The following is a 16,366-nucleotide window of genomic DNA, read 5'->3' as shown; positions in this document are numbered from 1 at the left end:
GCTCCTGCAGCATTTGCAATCACTTCGCGATCATTCGCCTACGCATCATTGGCATATCATGAAACATCGGCACTTGATAACAAGCTCATGACACAATGTCTATGATCAACAATATATCAGACCTGGGATTCTACAGCGTTCCATTGCTCACACAGTCAATTCCCGGGCTTTTAATTTCACTCGGAGGATTGATCATGACAGGCTCGGCATTGGCGCAGGCTTCGCAAAACACCAGTCTCGATGGAATTCCAATCCTTCTGCAAACAAACTGCATCCTGGCATTCAAGGGAAACATCGAGCTCATCTTTGCTCTCTACCTCTCATCGCTGAGCCAGTCATCAGTGTTCAGCTACAAAAAATACTTCAGGTACATATTCGATAACTCAAACCTTGTAATCGCGCAATCTGCAGTCATAGGCTTGGTTATCGGCCTGCTTGGCATTATCAGCAACCTCCTGATAGGAGAAACAGACACAGGGATAAACGTTGTGGTGCTTACTGCATCGCTAATCTCATGCATCATAAGCTCAATACTGTTCATAATGCTTCTTGTCACTTCAATAGAAGCATCAAAACTCTTTGAAATCAATCCAGATAACATCATCCTTCCAACAATATCATCATTGGGTGATTACATAAATGTCCGTACATTGATATACCTTGCAACCTGGCTCAAAACCATTCCCATTCCATCGTGCCTTGCATACCTTCTTGTCTCATCATCGATAATTCCATTCTGCCTGTGCTTTGCACTCATCAGCAAGAAAAGATTACCGCTGCAATCAATAGAGGTTCTGCTGACAACATACGCAATCAGCACTATCAGCGGATATGTTCTTGAAAGCTTCAGAAAGGTGTTTCCAATTTTGACTCCTTCGTTTCCGGTGTTCAGTGGAATGTCCGTGTCAATTGCATTCATTTACTTGCATAAGATATTCACATCAATCAACAATCAGACAGTCCACAACAGCAAGGAATCGCATGCAACACTGGTTTTGATATCCATTCTAATGTCTGCCATATACCTTGCGGCTTCATCAATCATGGGGTTGAACTATCCATACTGCTTCTACATTCTCTTTACACTGTTCTTTATCGTCCAGGTCACAATCCTTCTGAAGGCCGTCACATTCCTGATCGAGTACCTTGATAAATACGAGGACGACACAGGCGTTCTTGCACTTCCACTGATCACATCAATCTCAGATGTACTTGCAACGATTTTCCTGCTAACAATATCTGTAATCCTGCTAATACTCAACACAAACAATACCATTTATTAAAACACATCCATAGAGCTTCTTCATATATAGAGTTTCATTCACATACTTCATGATTATACTCACCAAACTTCATGCCACATACTCATCAAGCTTTATGATTATACTCACTAAAACTTATCAATATACTTCATTAACATAACCAAATATACTCACTAAGCATAGCCAAACATACTTAATATACCAGATTTCATCAGCGTACCAATATATTCATATAATTCGGTTGTTCAATAAATGCCTCATATAGTATATACAACGAACCAATAATATACAATACTGCAATAACACTGCATCCTATTTTCAGAAGCAGTATATCTTTCTCAACATTCTTCTTGAACAGCGATCCAATCGGCATAAAAAACATCGCAAAAATTAACGTCACATTTCTGAATCGGTGCGAGTTACCACTGCTCGCTGCAATAAAGTCATCAATGCGTCTTCTATACACTACATAGTCTGCAATTATAGCAATCAGCATGAATGAAATAAATATCAACGAAAAAATGAATTGAATCATATCCGACCGCTTATCTTTTGTAAAAAGCTTTCTAGCCAGCACGCAGATGTAGAGGCCTCCAGCCTGTGCTGTTTTATTAAGCATTGAGTCTTTTGTGTAGAAAAGTTTGTGCTTCTCATCTGTTCTGATCTGTTTGGAGTATATATAAAACAACACAATAATGGAAATAAACTCACACAAGAACGACAGGTTCCGAATGCTTGCTATGTCCAAAACACGGCTGGGCATTTCCCACTCTTCGTACATTTCTATCAGCATTAGCAAGAAGTAATACATAAGCAGCAACAGTTGCACTGTCAGAATCCCTGCCTTCAATATCATATTAAGCTCTGTTTTGTGTAGTACATAGTTTGCTGCAACTAATATAATGACCTGTATTATGATCATCACATCACCAGCATTAACTGTAACATACTTCGTGTCAATCACTATCTTCATAAAACTTCGATCCCATGCCAATCCGCTGTTTATATGCCGTACAAGAAATTAGCCAAACACTTTCAGCGCAATCGCATATTCATAAATAACTATTCAAATACATTCTCATATCAATCTCAGAGCATACATATATCAATCTCCAATACATTCACATCGTATATATTTATCGCAATCTTCTTTCAATCTCTTCCACAAACGATTCTTGTAGTTGATCTGAACATGCTCTGAACTTAGATACATTCAATTCAGTTGGATATTTCATCAACAAGCCTTCAACTAATAGCATATAGAACTCATCTACCGGGCTCGTGCAAAGAATCTTCAATGACACTTCATATGCCACATGAAAAGACGGCACATTCTCAATCACCTTCTTGACAATACTCTTATCAAACTTTCTTACAACTATGATACGTACAAGAACAGGTGTGCTCAGAATCAATTTGTGAACCACATTCCTCAGAACACTTCGTTTGGGCTTGCTGCTCAGAATCCTCTCAATATGGATAGTCTTCACTAGAACATCCAGATTCGGCACACATCCAACAAATCGGTGCCGTCGCCTTAGAAAATACATCGATGCTGAAACATAACCGCATAAAATCTTCTTGTCGCTTGGAATATGCAAAGGATCCTTGAGCATGCATATCCTGTTTGGATGCATATTTCCGGTTTCAAACATCACTTCTGGATAGAAGTCAGTCAATGCATGCAGGTACTCTTGGATTTGTGGAAACGATGAGTACAGAAATGCTTTGTGCAGTGTCTTGAATTTTACTCCAGATTTATGCAGGGAGATAAGTCCTTCGTCATACGACATCTTCAATGCACGCATAAATGCATGAACCGATTGATACACAGCACTAACATTGCATAGGCTTTCTTGGTTCATACTTTCTACAATCATAATGCTTATCGGAGTAATCTTTGAATGCCTGATTAGTACCGACTTTTTCGACTCAGGAACCTTACATAATACATGTTGAATAAACTCCCTGTCTGTATTAGCAATCCTTCTATTACTACACTCAAACATCAGTAGAAACTTCAAAAGAGCCGTGTACTCTCTACTACTCCATTTGTTTTTATCGACACGTGACTCCCATTGCCTTGAATCATGAGTATAAACGCTTCTTCCAATCAGTCTGTTTACAATGTAGTTTACCATCCGATTGCTCTGCATCAGTATCTCAAAGCGTGGCTTACATGAAATATCCTTACATTCTTCATGAAAAAGTAACCTAATTATGAAGTTCATGCATGAATTACCAGATTTGATAATCTTTGATATGATTTTACATGTCTGTGGGTGACCACGCTCAGCACACAGCTTCTTAATGTATTCCTTGTTCACTATAAGACTCATAGGACAGGGTGTGTAAAGATATGCATAAGCAATTACGCTAGAACCCACAGAGTCATGAGCATAAACCATCAGGCAATCGAAAGAATTCTTAATATGCCAAAGGATGCAAAAATTAACCAGAAGGAACAACTAGAAATAGCTAGAATGTTCGTAAATGGAGTTCCACTAACAATTCCAATACATAAAGTTGCAGAGCTCGCAAGAATGTTCGTTTCTTGCACCAAGCGAATGTATTTGAACGAGGTAAAGAAATACCTCCAGGAAAACAACAGTGAGCTTTATGCCGAATATGCAAACATGTTCTGTAATAACCCAGGCGTCTTCGAGGCATTTGGGATAAAAAGTGAGCATCGAGGCGTACTTGTTAAGAATGAAGCAATCCAAGTGACAAGTCTCAAACCACGTATTATTCTAAGTAAAAAGAGCAGATCAACTGCATGCAAAAGAAAGATACGCAAAGGCACACAGGATGCTGCTCTTCGTAAACTCGTTAATCAAAGGAACGCCTCGTCCCAGTACAAAAAGAAGATTAACAAAATATACAAAGAAATAAAGAAAGAATAATCCATTTATATTATAAAAATCAGTCTTATACAAAATTATATAACACCATACTTCTTCCAAGGCATGTCTTCATCACCCAGATCTTCAGCTTCATCTTCAGACTCGCTTGGTATCACCAGCATCCTTCTTGGCGCTTTAGTCATTTCTGGATTCTTCGGCTTTGCTTTCTCCCTTTGTTCTGCAACATCTGTGGAGAATGCAGTGGTAGACTTTTTACCACTTGCTTTTGGTTTACATACCTTGGACTGCTTAGACGTCTTATCTGCCTTAGGCTTTACTTCAAACGATTTACTGGCCTTTACCGATGTCCTTGGCCTCGACTTGCCATTCCTTGCACTCTTGTTCAACTCATTATCATACTCTCTTGCCTCTTCCTCAACCATCTTCACATACTCTCTTTCAAAAATTTCAAGATCATCGAGCCACAGCTCCTTTTCAGTCTTCTTCATCAGACTCTCGTATTGATCAAGCTTTCTTTTGTGCTCCTCATTCAGTTTGTCTATCCTTTCTATCGTCAGGCTTAACACAGTCATGCCAAGCAGATACTCATACTCATCCATCCTCGCATACCCTCTTGCATCAAGATCCGCAACTACATCGTTTCTTCTCCTCTTATTGATAACAAGCGTTCCTTCAACAACCTCTTTGATAAATCGCACTCTGTTCTCCAACCTCATAAGCTCCTCCTTCATAACGTTCAGCATATTCTCCTTCCTCATGAAGTAGTGCCTTAGTCGTACTCCATAGAACTCCTTCAGAATCTCCTCCGGAGTAGAATACTTTTTAATCCGCTGGTTCTCATCAAAACACACCATATTATTCGTTGTAATTCCACTGCTAAGTTTCATTTTCTTCACATGCTTCACCATCTTCACATCAAAATGCACACTCTTCTCTGTATGATACTCCTTAAAGTCCTTCACCAATCCACTCTGCATCAGAGACTCAAGATACTCCTTGTAATTCAACGTCCATACGCCAACAGGTAATTCAGTAATCCTCATATCAATATCCCCATCACTTACTCCATATATTACAAATCTTCCATCACCGGCCTTCTCAATCTCTCCTCTGAAGTTTCTGTAGTGCGGTATCATCTCCTTTACCTCCTCTCCTCGGATCATCCTTCTAATGTTCTCAACTATATCAATCGGACTGAAGTTCGGAATCGACGTACTCCACCCAGTCCCTATTCCCTCTCCTCCATTCACTAGAACCATTGGAATAATGGGTACATAGAACTCTGGCTCAATCTGCAAGTTATCGTCGTTTAGGTACTTCAGAATCGCATCATCATTCTCGTTGAATATCAGGCGAGTAAGTGGCGACAAAGACGTGAATATATACCTTGCACTTGCTGCATCTCTCCCTCCTTGCAGTCTGCTTCCAAACTGCCCTATTGGCAAAAGCAGATTGATGTTATTTGATCCGACAAAGTCCTGTGCAAGATTCACTATAGTCGAACATAATGACTGCTCCCCGTGGTGGTATGCAGACTGCTCAGAAACGTATCCCACAAGCTGTGCAACCTTAATCTCACTCCTTAGCTTCCTCTTGAAACAACTAAAAATCACTTTCCTCTGTCCAGGCTTCAACCCATCAATAACACTCGGTATCGATCTTACATTGTCTGCCATCGAAAACAAAATCAACTCTCTATTCACAAAATCACATATCGATATCTGTGTCTTCGACTGATCAAGAAACGTACCAGGCACATAATTAAACAGCCATGTCTTTCTTGCATCCGCCTTCTTCTTGTTAAATGCCAAGTCAATCGACTCCTTGTCATCATCAACAAGCGGTGTAAACGACTTCACATGCACCGGCAAATTGCTAAAATACTGTTTTGCATCCGCACTCGTCGAAGTTCCAAGTCCTTTGTAATACTTCACGTCCCAGCCTTCTTCAGTCTTCTTAAATTCCTCATACTCTGGAAGTGTAAAAAAATCCTTTACCACTCCTCTCTTGCTTGCCCTGATAATCGGTGTAATAAACTCAAGCAGAAATCCAGAAATCCTTAACAACGATGGATAAAAATGATCCATAAAATTGATTATAAGCCCCTTAATGTGGCTTCCGTCATGATCCTGATCCGTCATTATCATAACATGTCCATACCTCAGAGTGCTTACATCCTCATACACCTTATTGTGCTGCAGTCCAAGAATCTTCTTTATGCTTGATATCTCTACATTATCCATTATCTGCTTGTGCGATGCTTCTCGTACATTCAGCAACTTTCCTCTCAATGGAAATACTCCATATGTGTCTCTCCCAACAATACTAAGTCCTGCAACAGCTAAAGTCTTGGCAGAGTCTCCTTCAGTTAAGATTAACGTGCACTCCTTAGATCTGCTTGTGCCTGCAAGGTTCGCATCCTCAAGCTTTGGAATGCCCGAAAGTCTCGATGTCTTCGTTCCATCGCTCTTCTTGAGCTGCTGGCTCTGTTTGGCCTTTGCAAAAGATGCAATCTTTTCCAGGATCCCAGTGCCTTTCATGATATTCTTCACAAACTCAGACATCGGCTCGCATTTGGATCCAAACGCACTAGCCCTCAGTGTAAGGTTCTCCTTAGTCTGCGAGTCAAACGCAGGATTCTCAATAAGACAGTTGATAAACACAAACATAGACGACTTCACCAAGAAAGGCTTAATAACAAGTCCTTTCTCCTTCTTAAGAATACTCTCAATGATCGGCCCCACAAGCCTCTCAACGACATGGTTCACATGGCTTCCTCCCTTTGTCGTGCATATTCCATTCACAAACGAAACCTGTTGAAACTGATCCTCACTTGTGGTAAAAGCCAACTCCCAGCGATCGTTGATCACCTGATGCACCACATCAGTATCCGGCGGTAGATATAACTTCACATACGACTTAAATCCCTGGACATTAATTTTCTCATCGTTCAGAAAGATTCTCACATTCTTCACAATTCCTCCAAGATCATATACCCTCTTCTTAAGCAAGCTAACCATGTCATCATCCAATCTATTCATCTTGAACCGCTTTAGGTCTGGTTTAAATGTGATTTTTGTAAAGTCCTCTTTTGTGTATCTGCCTATTTCAGGCTCGTCCTTCATTCCCATGTTGTTTCTGTACACTTGCTTGTAGTACTTCTTCACCTCTGCATCAGATGTCTCGACAATAAACTCCTTACTGAATATATTGCACAGCTTTGCCCCATATCCATTTCTTCCCCCTGTCACCTTCTTTTCATCATCATTGTAGTTCGAAGACGTCAGAAGGTTTCCAAATATCAACTCAGGCACATACACATTCTCCTCCTTATGGATCCTTATTGGAATACCTTTTCCGTTGTTATACACAGATATTGTGTTTTCCTCCACATCAATTGTAACCTTGATTGTGTCCATCCTGGGATCTCTGATTTTGTTGTCGGCTGCATTCACTATTATCTCGTCAAATATCTTGTACAATCCAGGGACATACTCAATGGTCTTCAGAATCATCGATTTGCTTTTTTCGTCCCACACATACATCTGCTGGGTCTCCTTCTCTACAGATCCGATGTATGTATCTGGCCGCAGTAGGATATGCTCAACCGGTGTCTTTTTCTGATAGGTTTCCTCAATGCTTTTCATCTGTTTTGAAGGATATGCAAATGCCCTTTTTTTGTGTACTGGGTTGAACTGAAGAGCATAATTAATTCACTGTATAAAAACATAATAAAGTTTACTTAATGTTGCATATAACTTATGCAAGTAGCATAAATAGAGTTGCATCAATATTTTATTATATATCTGCAGGATGTTGTCAATATAAAAGTTCACAAGATCTTGTAGTAGACATATACCAGTGAGTAGGTAATATTGAATAACATGCACTCATGAATAAGTAACCTTGAATATAATCGCATATCAATAGATAATATTAAATAACATATAATGATGAATAAATAACCTTGAATATAATCGCATATCAATAGGTAATATTGAATAGTTTATTTATGGATCAATATCATTTCTGAATCATATCAGGAGACAATGTATAACAGCAGCATTTGTATATCTATACTTTTATTCCAATCCAAGGTTCAAATCAAACTTCTTGAAAAGCATTCTGAATCGCTTTCTTCCAGCACTTGATGCTGTTATCTGCTTCTGTCGCTTTGTGCCCGCTTGTAAATACTTAAGTCGTATGAGGTAGTGATAAATTTCAAATACAGAGTCGACAAGATCTGCAATTCTGCGGTTGGCAAACAACAGATTGTGCATTTCATCACATCGCCCTAGACCACGCACCTTGAGATACTGAACAGTCTCTGAAAAATTCTCGAGGACTTTCTCTATATTTTCATCTATTGCAGTAACAAGATCTATTCTGTCCATGAAGCTGGGATATGTAGAATGAAAAAAATTGCCCCAGAATGATCTTTGTACCGAACATGATTGTTGTAGTGACGAAGGGGAAGAATGCAGGTAAGAAGGCGGTAATTATAAAACACCTTGAAGGAAAATATGTGCTGACTGCATGTGTCGTCAGGATTCCCAAGGAGTCTGAGGATCACGAGCCGAAATGGATGAAGAGAAAGAATGCAAAGCTCTATGTCATTCTGAAGAAGTACAGTATCAAGCATTTGATAGCAACAAGATACAAAGCAGATATAGGCTTGAGTGTTGCGGATTTCAATGGGATTGATGAAAGCGAGGAAACGAAGAAGGCACTTACTGAGAGGACAAAGGATATAATGATAAGTGCGCTTAAGGAGAACAAGGCGAAGTTTCTGTTTACAACCTTGAGCTTTTAGCTATTAAACAATTCTTAGTATTTGAGTGTCTTAGTGTGTTTTTGAATGACATTAACTTACAGGCAGTGCCTGTAAGAAGCAAAAAAGCCCATTAGTATTCAGGAAATCTGTTTATGCAAGAATATTAATTCTGATGATGCATGAAATGCAAGGCATTTTTGTTTTGATGAGAATAAATGTGCAAACAAATTAAAGATCGACGACCCTGAGTAGTAGTAGAATGGAGATCGACCTAAATATTGCAGATATTGAGGCTTCTAAAGATACATATGACTTCCTGTTATTGGCATATGATGATAAAGAAGTGATGGTTGAGAGGAGCATAACGATAGTTTTCAAGAGGTTTCACGATACGATAATCGGTGAAAGTAGGATTATGTTGATGAAGAAATCGTTTCCATGGGATGTTTGCAACGGAGTTGTTTTACTGAGCAACTCTTTTCTGAGGCATGGCGAGGAGGGATGCGAGTATACATCAGAGATATTGCATGGAAAATACCATGACAAGGTAAATAGTTATGATGTGTATAAAAGAGAGGTTGTTGGTGCAGTAAGGTATTGGTTTTCGAGACGGATATGTGAAAGCAACGAGTTGAGCAGCGGGACAAGTGACGAAGGATTTGTTAAGAAGATGTTTGAGTATTTCATGAGTGATGACAAAGCAGGAGCAATTATTAGCATTAAGAAGCTGATGGACTATATCAACAGCGGAAGCAATAGCTGCAAGATAAGTATCTTTTTTGGAGGGATCCTTGTTGAAAAATCGATGTCAGATATGAATGCAAGGTTCACAAGGAATGTTGATTTGGTTCTTGAGAAGAGTGAGGAGAATCTTCCAAAGATGTTTGAGTCTTTCTATATTGATGAAGTGGGCAATTTACCTGATGAGTATGGAAATAAATGCAGAAGAAACCCACTGTTCAAAATAAGTATGAATGAGTACGATAGACATCGAGAGGATAGACCGATGTGTATGTCGAATATCCTTTCTAGTGATGGATACATAGTATGTGATATGGATATCCTGCGTGGAATCAAAAGACTGTTATATTTTACAGTGTGCTCTTATGCAATTAGTTGGCCTGGGATGTTCTTGAAACCTCAGGCACAGGTTGATAATAATATACAAGTAGACCGAAGAGCTGTGCTGAGGATTCTTGGGATAGATGACTCTGACCTAATGAAGGTATGCTTGGATGTATCTGAGGTGGTGCAGCATGTTGTATTCTATGATAGAGAGCATATGAGAATGGTAATCTCATTCAAAGGGACTACGAACTCTGAGGATGCAATAGAAGACATAAACTGTGAATACACGAGATTTAGTAATGGATTTGCACACAATGGATTTTTAAGGCTTTCGATGCTATTTATCAATAGTCACATTGATGCAATCAAGCAGATGCTGGAAGCGATGAATTGTAATAGACTTTTATTATCTGGACATTCGCTTGGTGGAGCGATTGCAGTGATGACTAAAATAATTGTAGAGGAGAAGAAATTACTATCTGGAGTGAATGTGGAGGCAATGGGGTTTTCAGCACCACCGGTTGTGTCTGAGGAGATAGCAAGCAGATACACGGATGGGATTGCGGTGATAAACTATGGAAATGATATTATTCCGAGGATGAGCTTTGGAAGCATTCTTGACCTGAAGTTTCTGTGTTGCTCAATAGGCAAGAGGTATGGGCCGTTTGACTTTGGTAAAAGCATTGAGAAGGATATTGATGCAGTGGCTGAGCACCTTGGAACAACAAGGATGCACCCGAAGCTGTACTTTGCAGGAGAGATTGTGCATTTGAAGAGGATCAGATGCTCACTTGATGAGAATGAAAGCCCGATTGTTGTGTTTAAGAAGGTGAGTATGAGTTTCTTTGAGAGCATTGTGTTGATAAAGCATGCACCGAAGCACCACATGGTAAGCCATATTGAGAGTGTGATTGATGAAGGAATCGAGGTTCTTGAAAGGAAGCATGACGCATGAATATATGTGTAGAAGAAGATGAATATAGATGAGATTAGAGTGCTTTGTATATTTGTTAACGCGTGTTGGAGATGATGAGCCTGTGAGTTTATTATATTAACGAGAGATTATAGATTTAAGGTATAGCGTATATTAATGCAATGTGTCGACTTAAGGTGTGTGTAGTATGTATATTATGTGTAAGTATAATATCTAATGTTTAGAATATATTGAGGATGAAGTGCGAAGTAAGTTTAATAGGTGTTATGCATATAAATGCTACAGTGATGTTATACAATGCTTAATATTAAGATATGTAATGCATAATGTTTAAACCTAAGACATGCTACGCAAATGTGTAAGATTAAGGTGTATTTTCAAGAATTGCCGAAAAACAAACCCCTGAAATGGATGAAGACTTGGGGATGATAGCCGAGAGGATACGAGACAGCGATAAGGAGATACAAAACAATGCTATTGGGATGTTGTTCGGAATAGCAAAGTCGTCGCATTCAAGATCTGTGGATGTGGTGAATTTCCAGCACCTTGCAGACAGCCTAATGATGTTTGAGGAGGTATGCAAAGAGATCAGTGGAGAGAATAGAAGAAAATTATGTGACATAATCAGTGCAATATGTGTTATTGATGACGAAAGGAAGCTTTTGAGATATCGCGTGGATGGGAATGTGATTGATCTTGAGGAGTGGGGGCATTTATATGTAAAGAAGCTCGTTGAGTGTATTTTGAATGCCAAGAGCGGGAAGATAGAGTTTGTGTTTGAGGAGACAAGAGATGTAAGTCTGAAGTGCGTAGAGTTTCTTTTCAGACACAATGCAGAGTTTGAAGCGATTGACTTTTTGGTGGAGATAGAGTGGATTGGATTAGTTGAGAAATATGTTGATGAGCACAACTATAGAAGAGTGGTGCTTTATCTTGAAGAGATGGGTTTGTTTGTTGATGTTGAGGAAGTCCTTTCTGGAATATATATGAAGATGGGTGATTGTACGAGACATGTTGTATGGATGCTGAGGCATCATAGGAAAGGTAGTGCAATTGATTATGTGAAAGGAATGAGCAAAGGAGAATATAAGACACAATGCCTGTATATGCTTGCAAAATGCAATTTGTACTATGAGAGTGATGATGTAGATGAAAGATATATCCTGTCGAATAGCCATGTGAAAGATTTGTATAGGAGTGTTGTGATGGAGCTGGAGATGGACAAACCAAGCAAGATAGAGTCAATATTAAGGGGATTTAAACCTGACAAGGATAGCAAGCAGCTTGCATCTGTTGCAATGGCAAATGGATTTATCCACATGGGATATGGACGTGACCCGATGTTTTTACCACACGAAGGAGACATCCGGGTTCCTCTGGATTACGAGGCGATTCTTGGCGGAAACCAATCTGAGCTCATCTGTGTGTTTGGATCGATCGGGGTGATTGAGTCATGGAATTCTGAGAAGGTAATGGAGGTTCTACAGGAGCACATTTTCTGCGACGGATCGTACAGGAAGACGGGAAGCTTGTTGGGCCTTGCACTCTCAGGCAATAGAAATTTTGAGGAGTGGCCGGCAATTCTTACGCTTTTACAAGGAAATTTGCAGCAGCAAGGATGTGCACATATACTTGCAACATTGCTAGGGATAGAGTCTATGTATTGTGGGACGCAATCTGAGGAAATACGTGAAATGTTACAGCCACTAATGTTTTCAGACAGCAGTGAGGTTGTGTTTTTTACTTCATTCGTACTTGGAAGTGTATTCTGTGGATGTGCAGACGAGGATCTTACATCTCTAATGATACAGGTGTTTGTTGATAAAAGCAAGGAATCAGAGACTCAGTTCTTTAAATTCCTAATGCTTGGGCTTGCGTTTCTGTTTTACAGTAGGAAGGATGTTGAGTGTGGAGTGATTGAAATAGATTGTCCACTCAGCAAACATGCAGCAGTATTAGTCAGAGGGTTCCAGCATGCATACAGTGGAGACTCTGCAGTGATTGAGTCAATACTAACTGATTCATTTACTGGTGACACTGATGCATTACTTGAGTCGCTTGGACTCCTAAGCTGTGCTCTTGTATCAGCAGGAGATGAAATATCCAGTCAATCAGTCACTGGGATAATATCATCATCACTACTCTTGGATTCATCACACTTGAGGAATGTACTTCCACTATGTTATAGTATTCTGTATCCTTCTAATCCACAGGGGAATGTTCTTGATCTGCTTGAGAAGTTCCTGAACATTGGAGAGACGAATTGTGTGATTTCCACATTGCTTTCGCTTGGACTTATTGGGGCAGGCACAATGAATGGCCGTATATCAAAGATTCTTGAGCAGCAGTATTCGTACTATTATAAAGATTCGAAGATTCTCGCGATTCTTAAGATTGCGCAAGGACTGTTATCGTTGGGAAAGGGGATGCTAAGCATCTCTCCATTGCATTTTGACAAGGCAACGCCTGTTTCTAAGAGTTTAATAGGATTGTTCTCAACAGTGTTTATGTTTCTGGACTCATCAAGTAGTCCTCTGGTATCTTCCCACACGTATCTATTCTTTTTGATATCTCAGGCATGCACACCGAAGTATGTAGTGTGTTCTGAAAAGATTGGAATCCGAGTGGGGCTTCCGGTGAACACTGTCGGTATAGTTGGAGAGCCTCGGAGACTCTCGTCAATTCAAACGCACACAACGCCTGTAGTGTTAAATGAAAAGATGAGGGCAGAGACCGACGATGCCGTTTGTACATCATACATTGAAGACGTATTGGTTCTCAAGGCGAAGAATTAAATGATGTTTGTTGTGGTTCTGTATTGATTTTCATATCATGGTTGTGGTTGTTGGCCAAGAAGGTATTCTTAAGAAACTCAAGCTGGACTTTGTTTGTTACCAGATGTGCACGAAGACTTCTGAGGCATATAAATGTGTTTATGAACATGTCCAGTGTGAGTGCTTCTGCCTTCTTCAAAATATCATACATAATGAATGTCCCAGTTCTTCCTACTCCTGCAATGCAATGTACAAGAACAGTTTCTGTACGGATTGCATCAAAGTATCTATGGAAAAAGTCCATCTCATCAGGAGGCAGGACTGAAAAGTCAACCCAGTTTATGTATCTCAGTCTCCTTATCAGTTTGTCTTTGATCGCGTAAACTTCATCGACAAATATCTCTCTTCCTTCAAACTCGACTATCTTTCGCTCATGCAAGCACTCTTCATCAAAGTATTTTGTATCATTTATCAATGACACAACCAATCTTGTGTTTGATTTTATCAGTAGATATATGAAGACATCCTTTTTGTTATCCAGTGGATTCTGAGCAGCTATATATAATGTCCCAGCAGTAGGAACAAACGACGCATTGACATATTCATCAAGGTTGTATGTGTCTGATACTTCTTTGTTATAAGGTGTGCATCCAGACCTGTCATATTCTGTTCTTGGCAACTTGAATGATGCTGATAGCGAGTCCATGAGTGAAATAACATTCTCGAGTCTATTGCCTTCTATTTCACATCTGATGTATTCATAACTCTCTGTTAATAATTTCTTCAATTTGTTCTTCTCATCCATGGGTTATGACTGGAATGTTGTATTGGTTAGATCAGGTTTAGTTATCCATTTGCTTGATGAAGTATGATGAAGTAGATTGCTTTTGTAATGTACTATCTATATAATGCATTATTCATTAACTGTGCAGAAATAAGTATATATGCTATGTATTATGCACATCTTGCTTTGCTATACATTATTTATGAACAATAAACCAGTTACTTATAATTATGCGCTCAATTGAGTAATGTACGAGCAGATATTCAAAACAGATATGTATCACATAGTGGCATATATGTCTAGTCGCTCAGGACTGCCTTCTAGTAACGGATGCATTTACTTTTCGTCAACTGTGCAAATCAACTTTCCAAAAGGCTTTGTTCACAAGGAAAATAATATGCTTTTCTGCAAAGCCAATGCACAGGGATGCAACTCATATCTCAAGGCCTTGTCAATCAAACACATCACAAGTTCATTATCAGGATTCCGTGTTCTTCGCAACCTCTTTCCAAGTATTTTTGATACAAGCTTCATCCACAGAATAAATGTGCAGCATCACATCTACCAACACCGACAGGTAATCATGGAGTCTTCAATCAAGATACTTGGTTCAAAACTCGTTAATGAAATCAATTTGTGGAGCAAGATCAACTGGACATATGGCTGTGCAGATCAACAAGGCGTAACTAATGATAATGGAGATACCACAGACGATCACAGCTGGTGCATGAGTGATTAATATCATTCACATAAACAAATGTTTACAACACCATACAACTAAATGCTGTACAAAGACCAAATGAACACTTGTGTTTAAGAAATATCTATTTAATTATACGGATCATCACAATACACACAGAAACTCAGTGTGCCATGAATAAAGCTGTTACATTCCCTACAAAACGTGTTTCTGCATCCCTCGCACATCCACTCACACTCAATTCCACAAATGCTGCACATTCCATTGCTTGCACAAACAAAAGGCTTCAGTGGATACAAAAACCTTAGTGATTTGGAAAGACTTAATGTGGACACAAGCTGTGTACTGCATATGGGACAGTGAATCGGTAGTGAGCATACAATTGTGTTGCATACTGGACATTCATATCCAAACATCTTCATTTCCAGGTGGCAAGCACATACGCTTGGCTCCTCCAGAATCAACGGAAACCCTATCTTTGCCAGGCTTAGCTTGGTTCCGTTATAATCTGATGGATGGTGAAATCTTGCCATGATTGCTGAAAAGTGGTTCATGTCAATTGGAACATAAAATCCTCCTTCTGTTGCTTTTGATATCGACTTATATAACGCAACCTCTCCGCATAAGCTTATGAAATGCACTTTTATGCTGTACGCCTTCATTTTTGAAAGCACCTCTGTATACCCATGAGGATCCCTAGTTGATGTGCTTGCAACTATCACCAGAATTTCCTTGACATATGTCGAGTTTTTCATGATCTCAACAGATCCTTCAAGTCCATTAAGTAGCGAAAACCACTTACATCCTGTTTGTCCAAGAAATGAATGAATATCTATGTCGACACTACTAACGTACTTTACACAAACATCACGCACACTAAGAAACGATAGCACAGAAAGAGGATTTTCGGTGTAAAATGAGGGAACAAACTCTTCAAGTGCTTTTACTATGTTTGCTCTGAATGAAGGAAGAAAGTCTATCTTGTCAATGGCCTCAGAAACATCTACTACAATGTGCAGGTGTCTTATTATTCCCTTTCTATTGTTGCTGTATGAAGCATCGGCCTCCATAATGGCCTCGTTGATTTTGCTCTGTGGACCTTCTTCCCATGTCCTTTTGTATTCCTGTTCCCATGAAAACTGCTTTGCCATGGCCTCAATGTGCCTGGCTGTTTTGTGCTGCAAGGCCATTTTGGGCGGATGCATT

At 39.5% G+C, this 16,366-nt stretch overlaps 12 protein-coding genes across 12 annotated transcripts; 6 read left to right on the top strand and 6 right to left on the bottom strand.

Annotated features, from left to right (window-relative positions):
* Positions 1 to 101: 101 nt before the first annotated feature.
* M896_040830 (uncharacterized protein) lies at positions 102 to 1,283 on the top strand (the record flags this gene model as incomplete). Its single annotated transcript, XM_014708444.1, has 1 exon — positions 102 to 1,283. The coding sequence occupies one exon, from the start codon at positions 102 to 104 to the stop codon at positions 1,281 to 1,283; it is 1,182 nt and encodes a 393-aa protein (XP_014563930.1).
* Positions 1,284 to 1,473: 190 nt separating this feature from the next.
* M896_040820 (uncharacterized protein) lies at positions 1,474 to 2,235 on the bottom strand (the record flags this gene model as incomplete). The annotated part of the gene is made up of 1 exon (XM_014708443.1): positions 1,474 to 2,235. The coding sequence occupies one exon, from the start codon at positions 2,233 to 2,235 to the stop codon at positions 1,474 to 1,476; it is 762 nt and encodes a 253-aa protein (XP_014563929.1).
* Positions 2,236 to 2,398: 163 nt separating this feature from the next.
* M896_040810 (uncharacterized protein) lies at positions 2,399 to 3,601 on the bottom strand (the record flags this gene model as incomplete). Its single annotated transcript, XM_014708442.1, has 1 exon — positions 2,399 to 3,601. The coding sequence occupies one exon, from the start codon at positions 3,599 to 3,601 to the stop codon at positions 2,399 to 2,401; it is 1,203 nt and encodes a 400-aa protein (XP_014563928.1).
* Positions 3,602 to 3,655: 54 nt separating this feature from the next.
* Positions 3,656 to 4,165, top strand: M896_040800 (uncharacterized protein; the record flags this gene model as incomplete). The annotated part of the gene is made up of 1 exon (XM_014708441.1): positions 3,656 to 4,165. One exon carries the CDS (start codon positions 3,656 to 3,658, stop codon positions 4,163 to 4,165), a length of 510 nt encoding a protein of 169 aa, XP_014563927.1.
* Positions 4,166 to 4,200: 35 nt separating this feature from the next.
* Positions 4,201 to 7,773, bottom strand: M896_040790 (DNA topoisomerase II; the record flags this gene model as incomplete). Its single annotated transcript, XM_014708440.1, has 1 exon — positions 4,201 to 7,773. The coding sequence occupies one exon, from the start codon at positions 7,771 to 7,773 to the stop codon at positions 4,201 to 4,203; it is 3,573 nt and encodes a 1,190-aa protein (XP_014563926.1).
* A 435-nt stretch (positions 7,774 to 8,208) lies between these two features.
* Positions 8,209 to 8,520, bottom strand: M896_040780 (uncharacterized protein; the record flags this gene model as incomplete). Its single annotated transcript, XM_014708439.1, has 1 exon — positions 8,209 to 8,520. One exon carries the CDS (start codon positions 8,518 to 8,520, stop codon positions 8,209 to 8,211), a length of 312 nt encoding a protein of 103 aa, XP_014563925.1.
* Positions 8,521 to 8,558: 38 nt separating this feature from the next.
* On the top strand, positions 8,559 to 8,939 carry M896_040770 (ribosomal protein L27; the record flags this gene model as incomplete). Its single annotated transcript, XM_014708438.1, has 1 exon — positions 8,559 to 8,939. One exon carries the CDS (start codon positions 8,559 to 8,561, stop codon positions 8,937 to 8,939), a length of 381 nt encoding a protein of 126 aa, XP_014563924.1.
* Positions 8,940 to 9,159: 220 nt separating this feature from the next.
* M896_040760 (uncharacterized protein) lies at positions 9,160 to 10,923 on the top strand (the record flags this gene model as incomplete). Its single annotated transcript, XM_014708437.1, has 1 exon — positions 9,160 to 10,923. The coding sequence occupies one exon, from the start codon at positions 9,160 to 9,162 to the stop codon at positions 10,921 to 10,923; it is 1,764 nt and encodes a 587-aa protein (XP_014563923.1).
* A 386-nt stretch (positions 10,924 to 11,309) lies between these two features.
* On the top strand, positions 11,310 to 13,697 carry M896_040750 (26S proteasome regulatory complex protein; the record flags this gene model as incomplete). Its single annotated transcript, XM_014708436.1, has 1 exon — positions 11,310 to 13,697. One exon carries the CDS (start codon positions 11,310 to 11,312, stop codon positions 13,695 to 13,697), a length of 2,388 nt encoding a protein of 795 aa, XP_014563922.1.
* On the bottom strand, positions 13,681 to 14,481 carry M896_040740 (protein tyrosine phosphatase; the record flags this gene model as incomplete). The annotated part of the gene is made up of 1 exon (XM_014708435.1): positions 13,681 to 14,481. One exon carries the CDS (start codon positions 14,479 to 14,481, stop codon positions 13,681 to 13,683), a length of 801 nt encoding a protein of 266 aa, XP_014563921.1.
* Positions 14,482 to 14,707: 226 nt separating this feature from the next.
* On the top strand, positions 14,708 to 15,199 carry M896_040730 (uncharacterized protein; the record flags this gene model as incomplete). Its single annotated transcript, XM_014708434.1, has 1 exon — positions 14,708 to 15,199. The coding sequence occupies one exon, from the start codon at positions 14,708 to 14,710 to the stop codon at positions 15,197 to 15,199; it is 492 nt and encodes a 163-aa protein (XP_014563920.1).
* An 89-nt stretch (positions 15,200 to 15,288) lies between these two features.
* M896_040720 (RNA polymerase II transcription factor) lies at positions 15,289 to 16,311 on the bottom strand (the record flags this gene model as incomplete). Its single annotated transcript, XM_014708433.1, has 1 exon — positions 15,289 to 16,311. One exon carries the CDS (start codon positions 16,309 to 16,311, stop codon positions 15,289 to 15,291), a length of 1,023 nt encoding a protein of 340 aa, XP_014563919.1.
* Between the last annotated feature and the right edge of the window lie 55 nt (positions 16,312 to 16,366).

This window comes from Ordospora colligata (genome assembly GCF_000803265.1).
Source record: "Ordospora colligata OC4 chromosome Unknown contig_04, whole genome shotgun sequence".
NCBI classification, from domain to species: Eukaryota; Fungi; Microsporidia; family Ordosporidae; genus Ordospora; species Ordospora colligata.
Note: the sequence above shows the minus strand (reverse complement) of the source record. Positions and strands in the feature narration are given on the sequence as shown.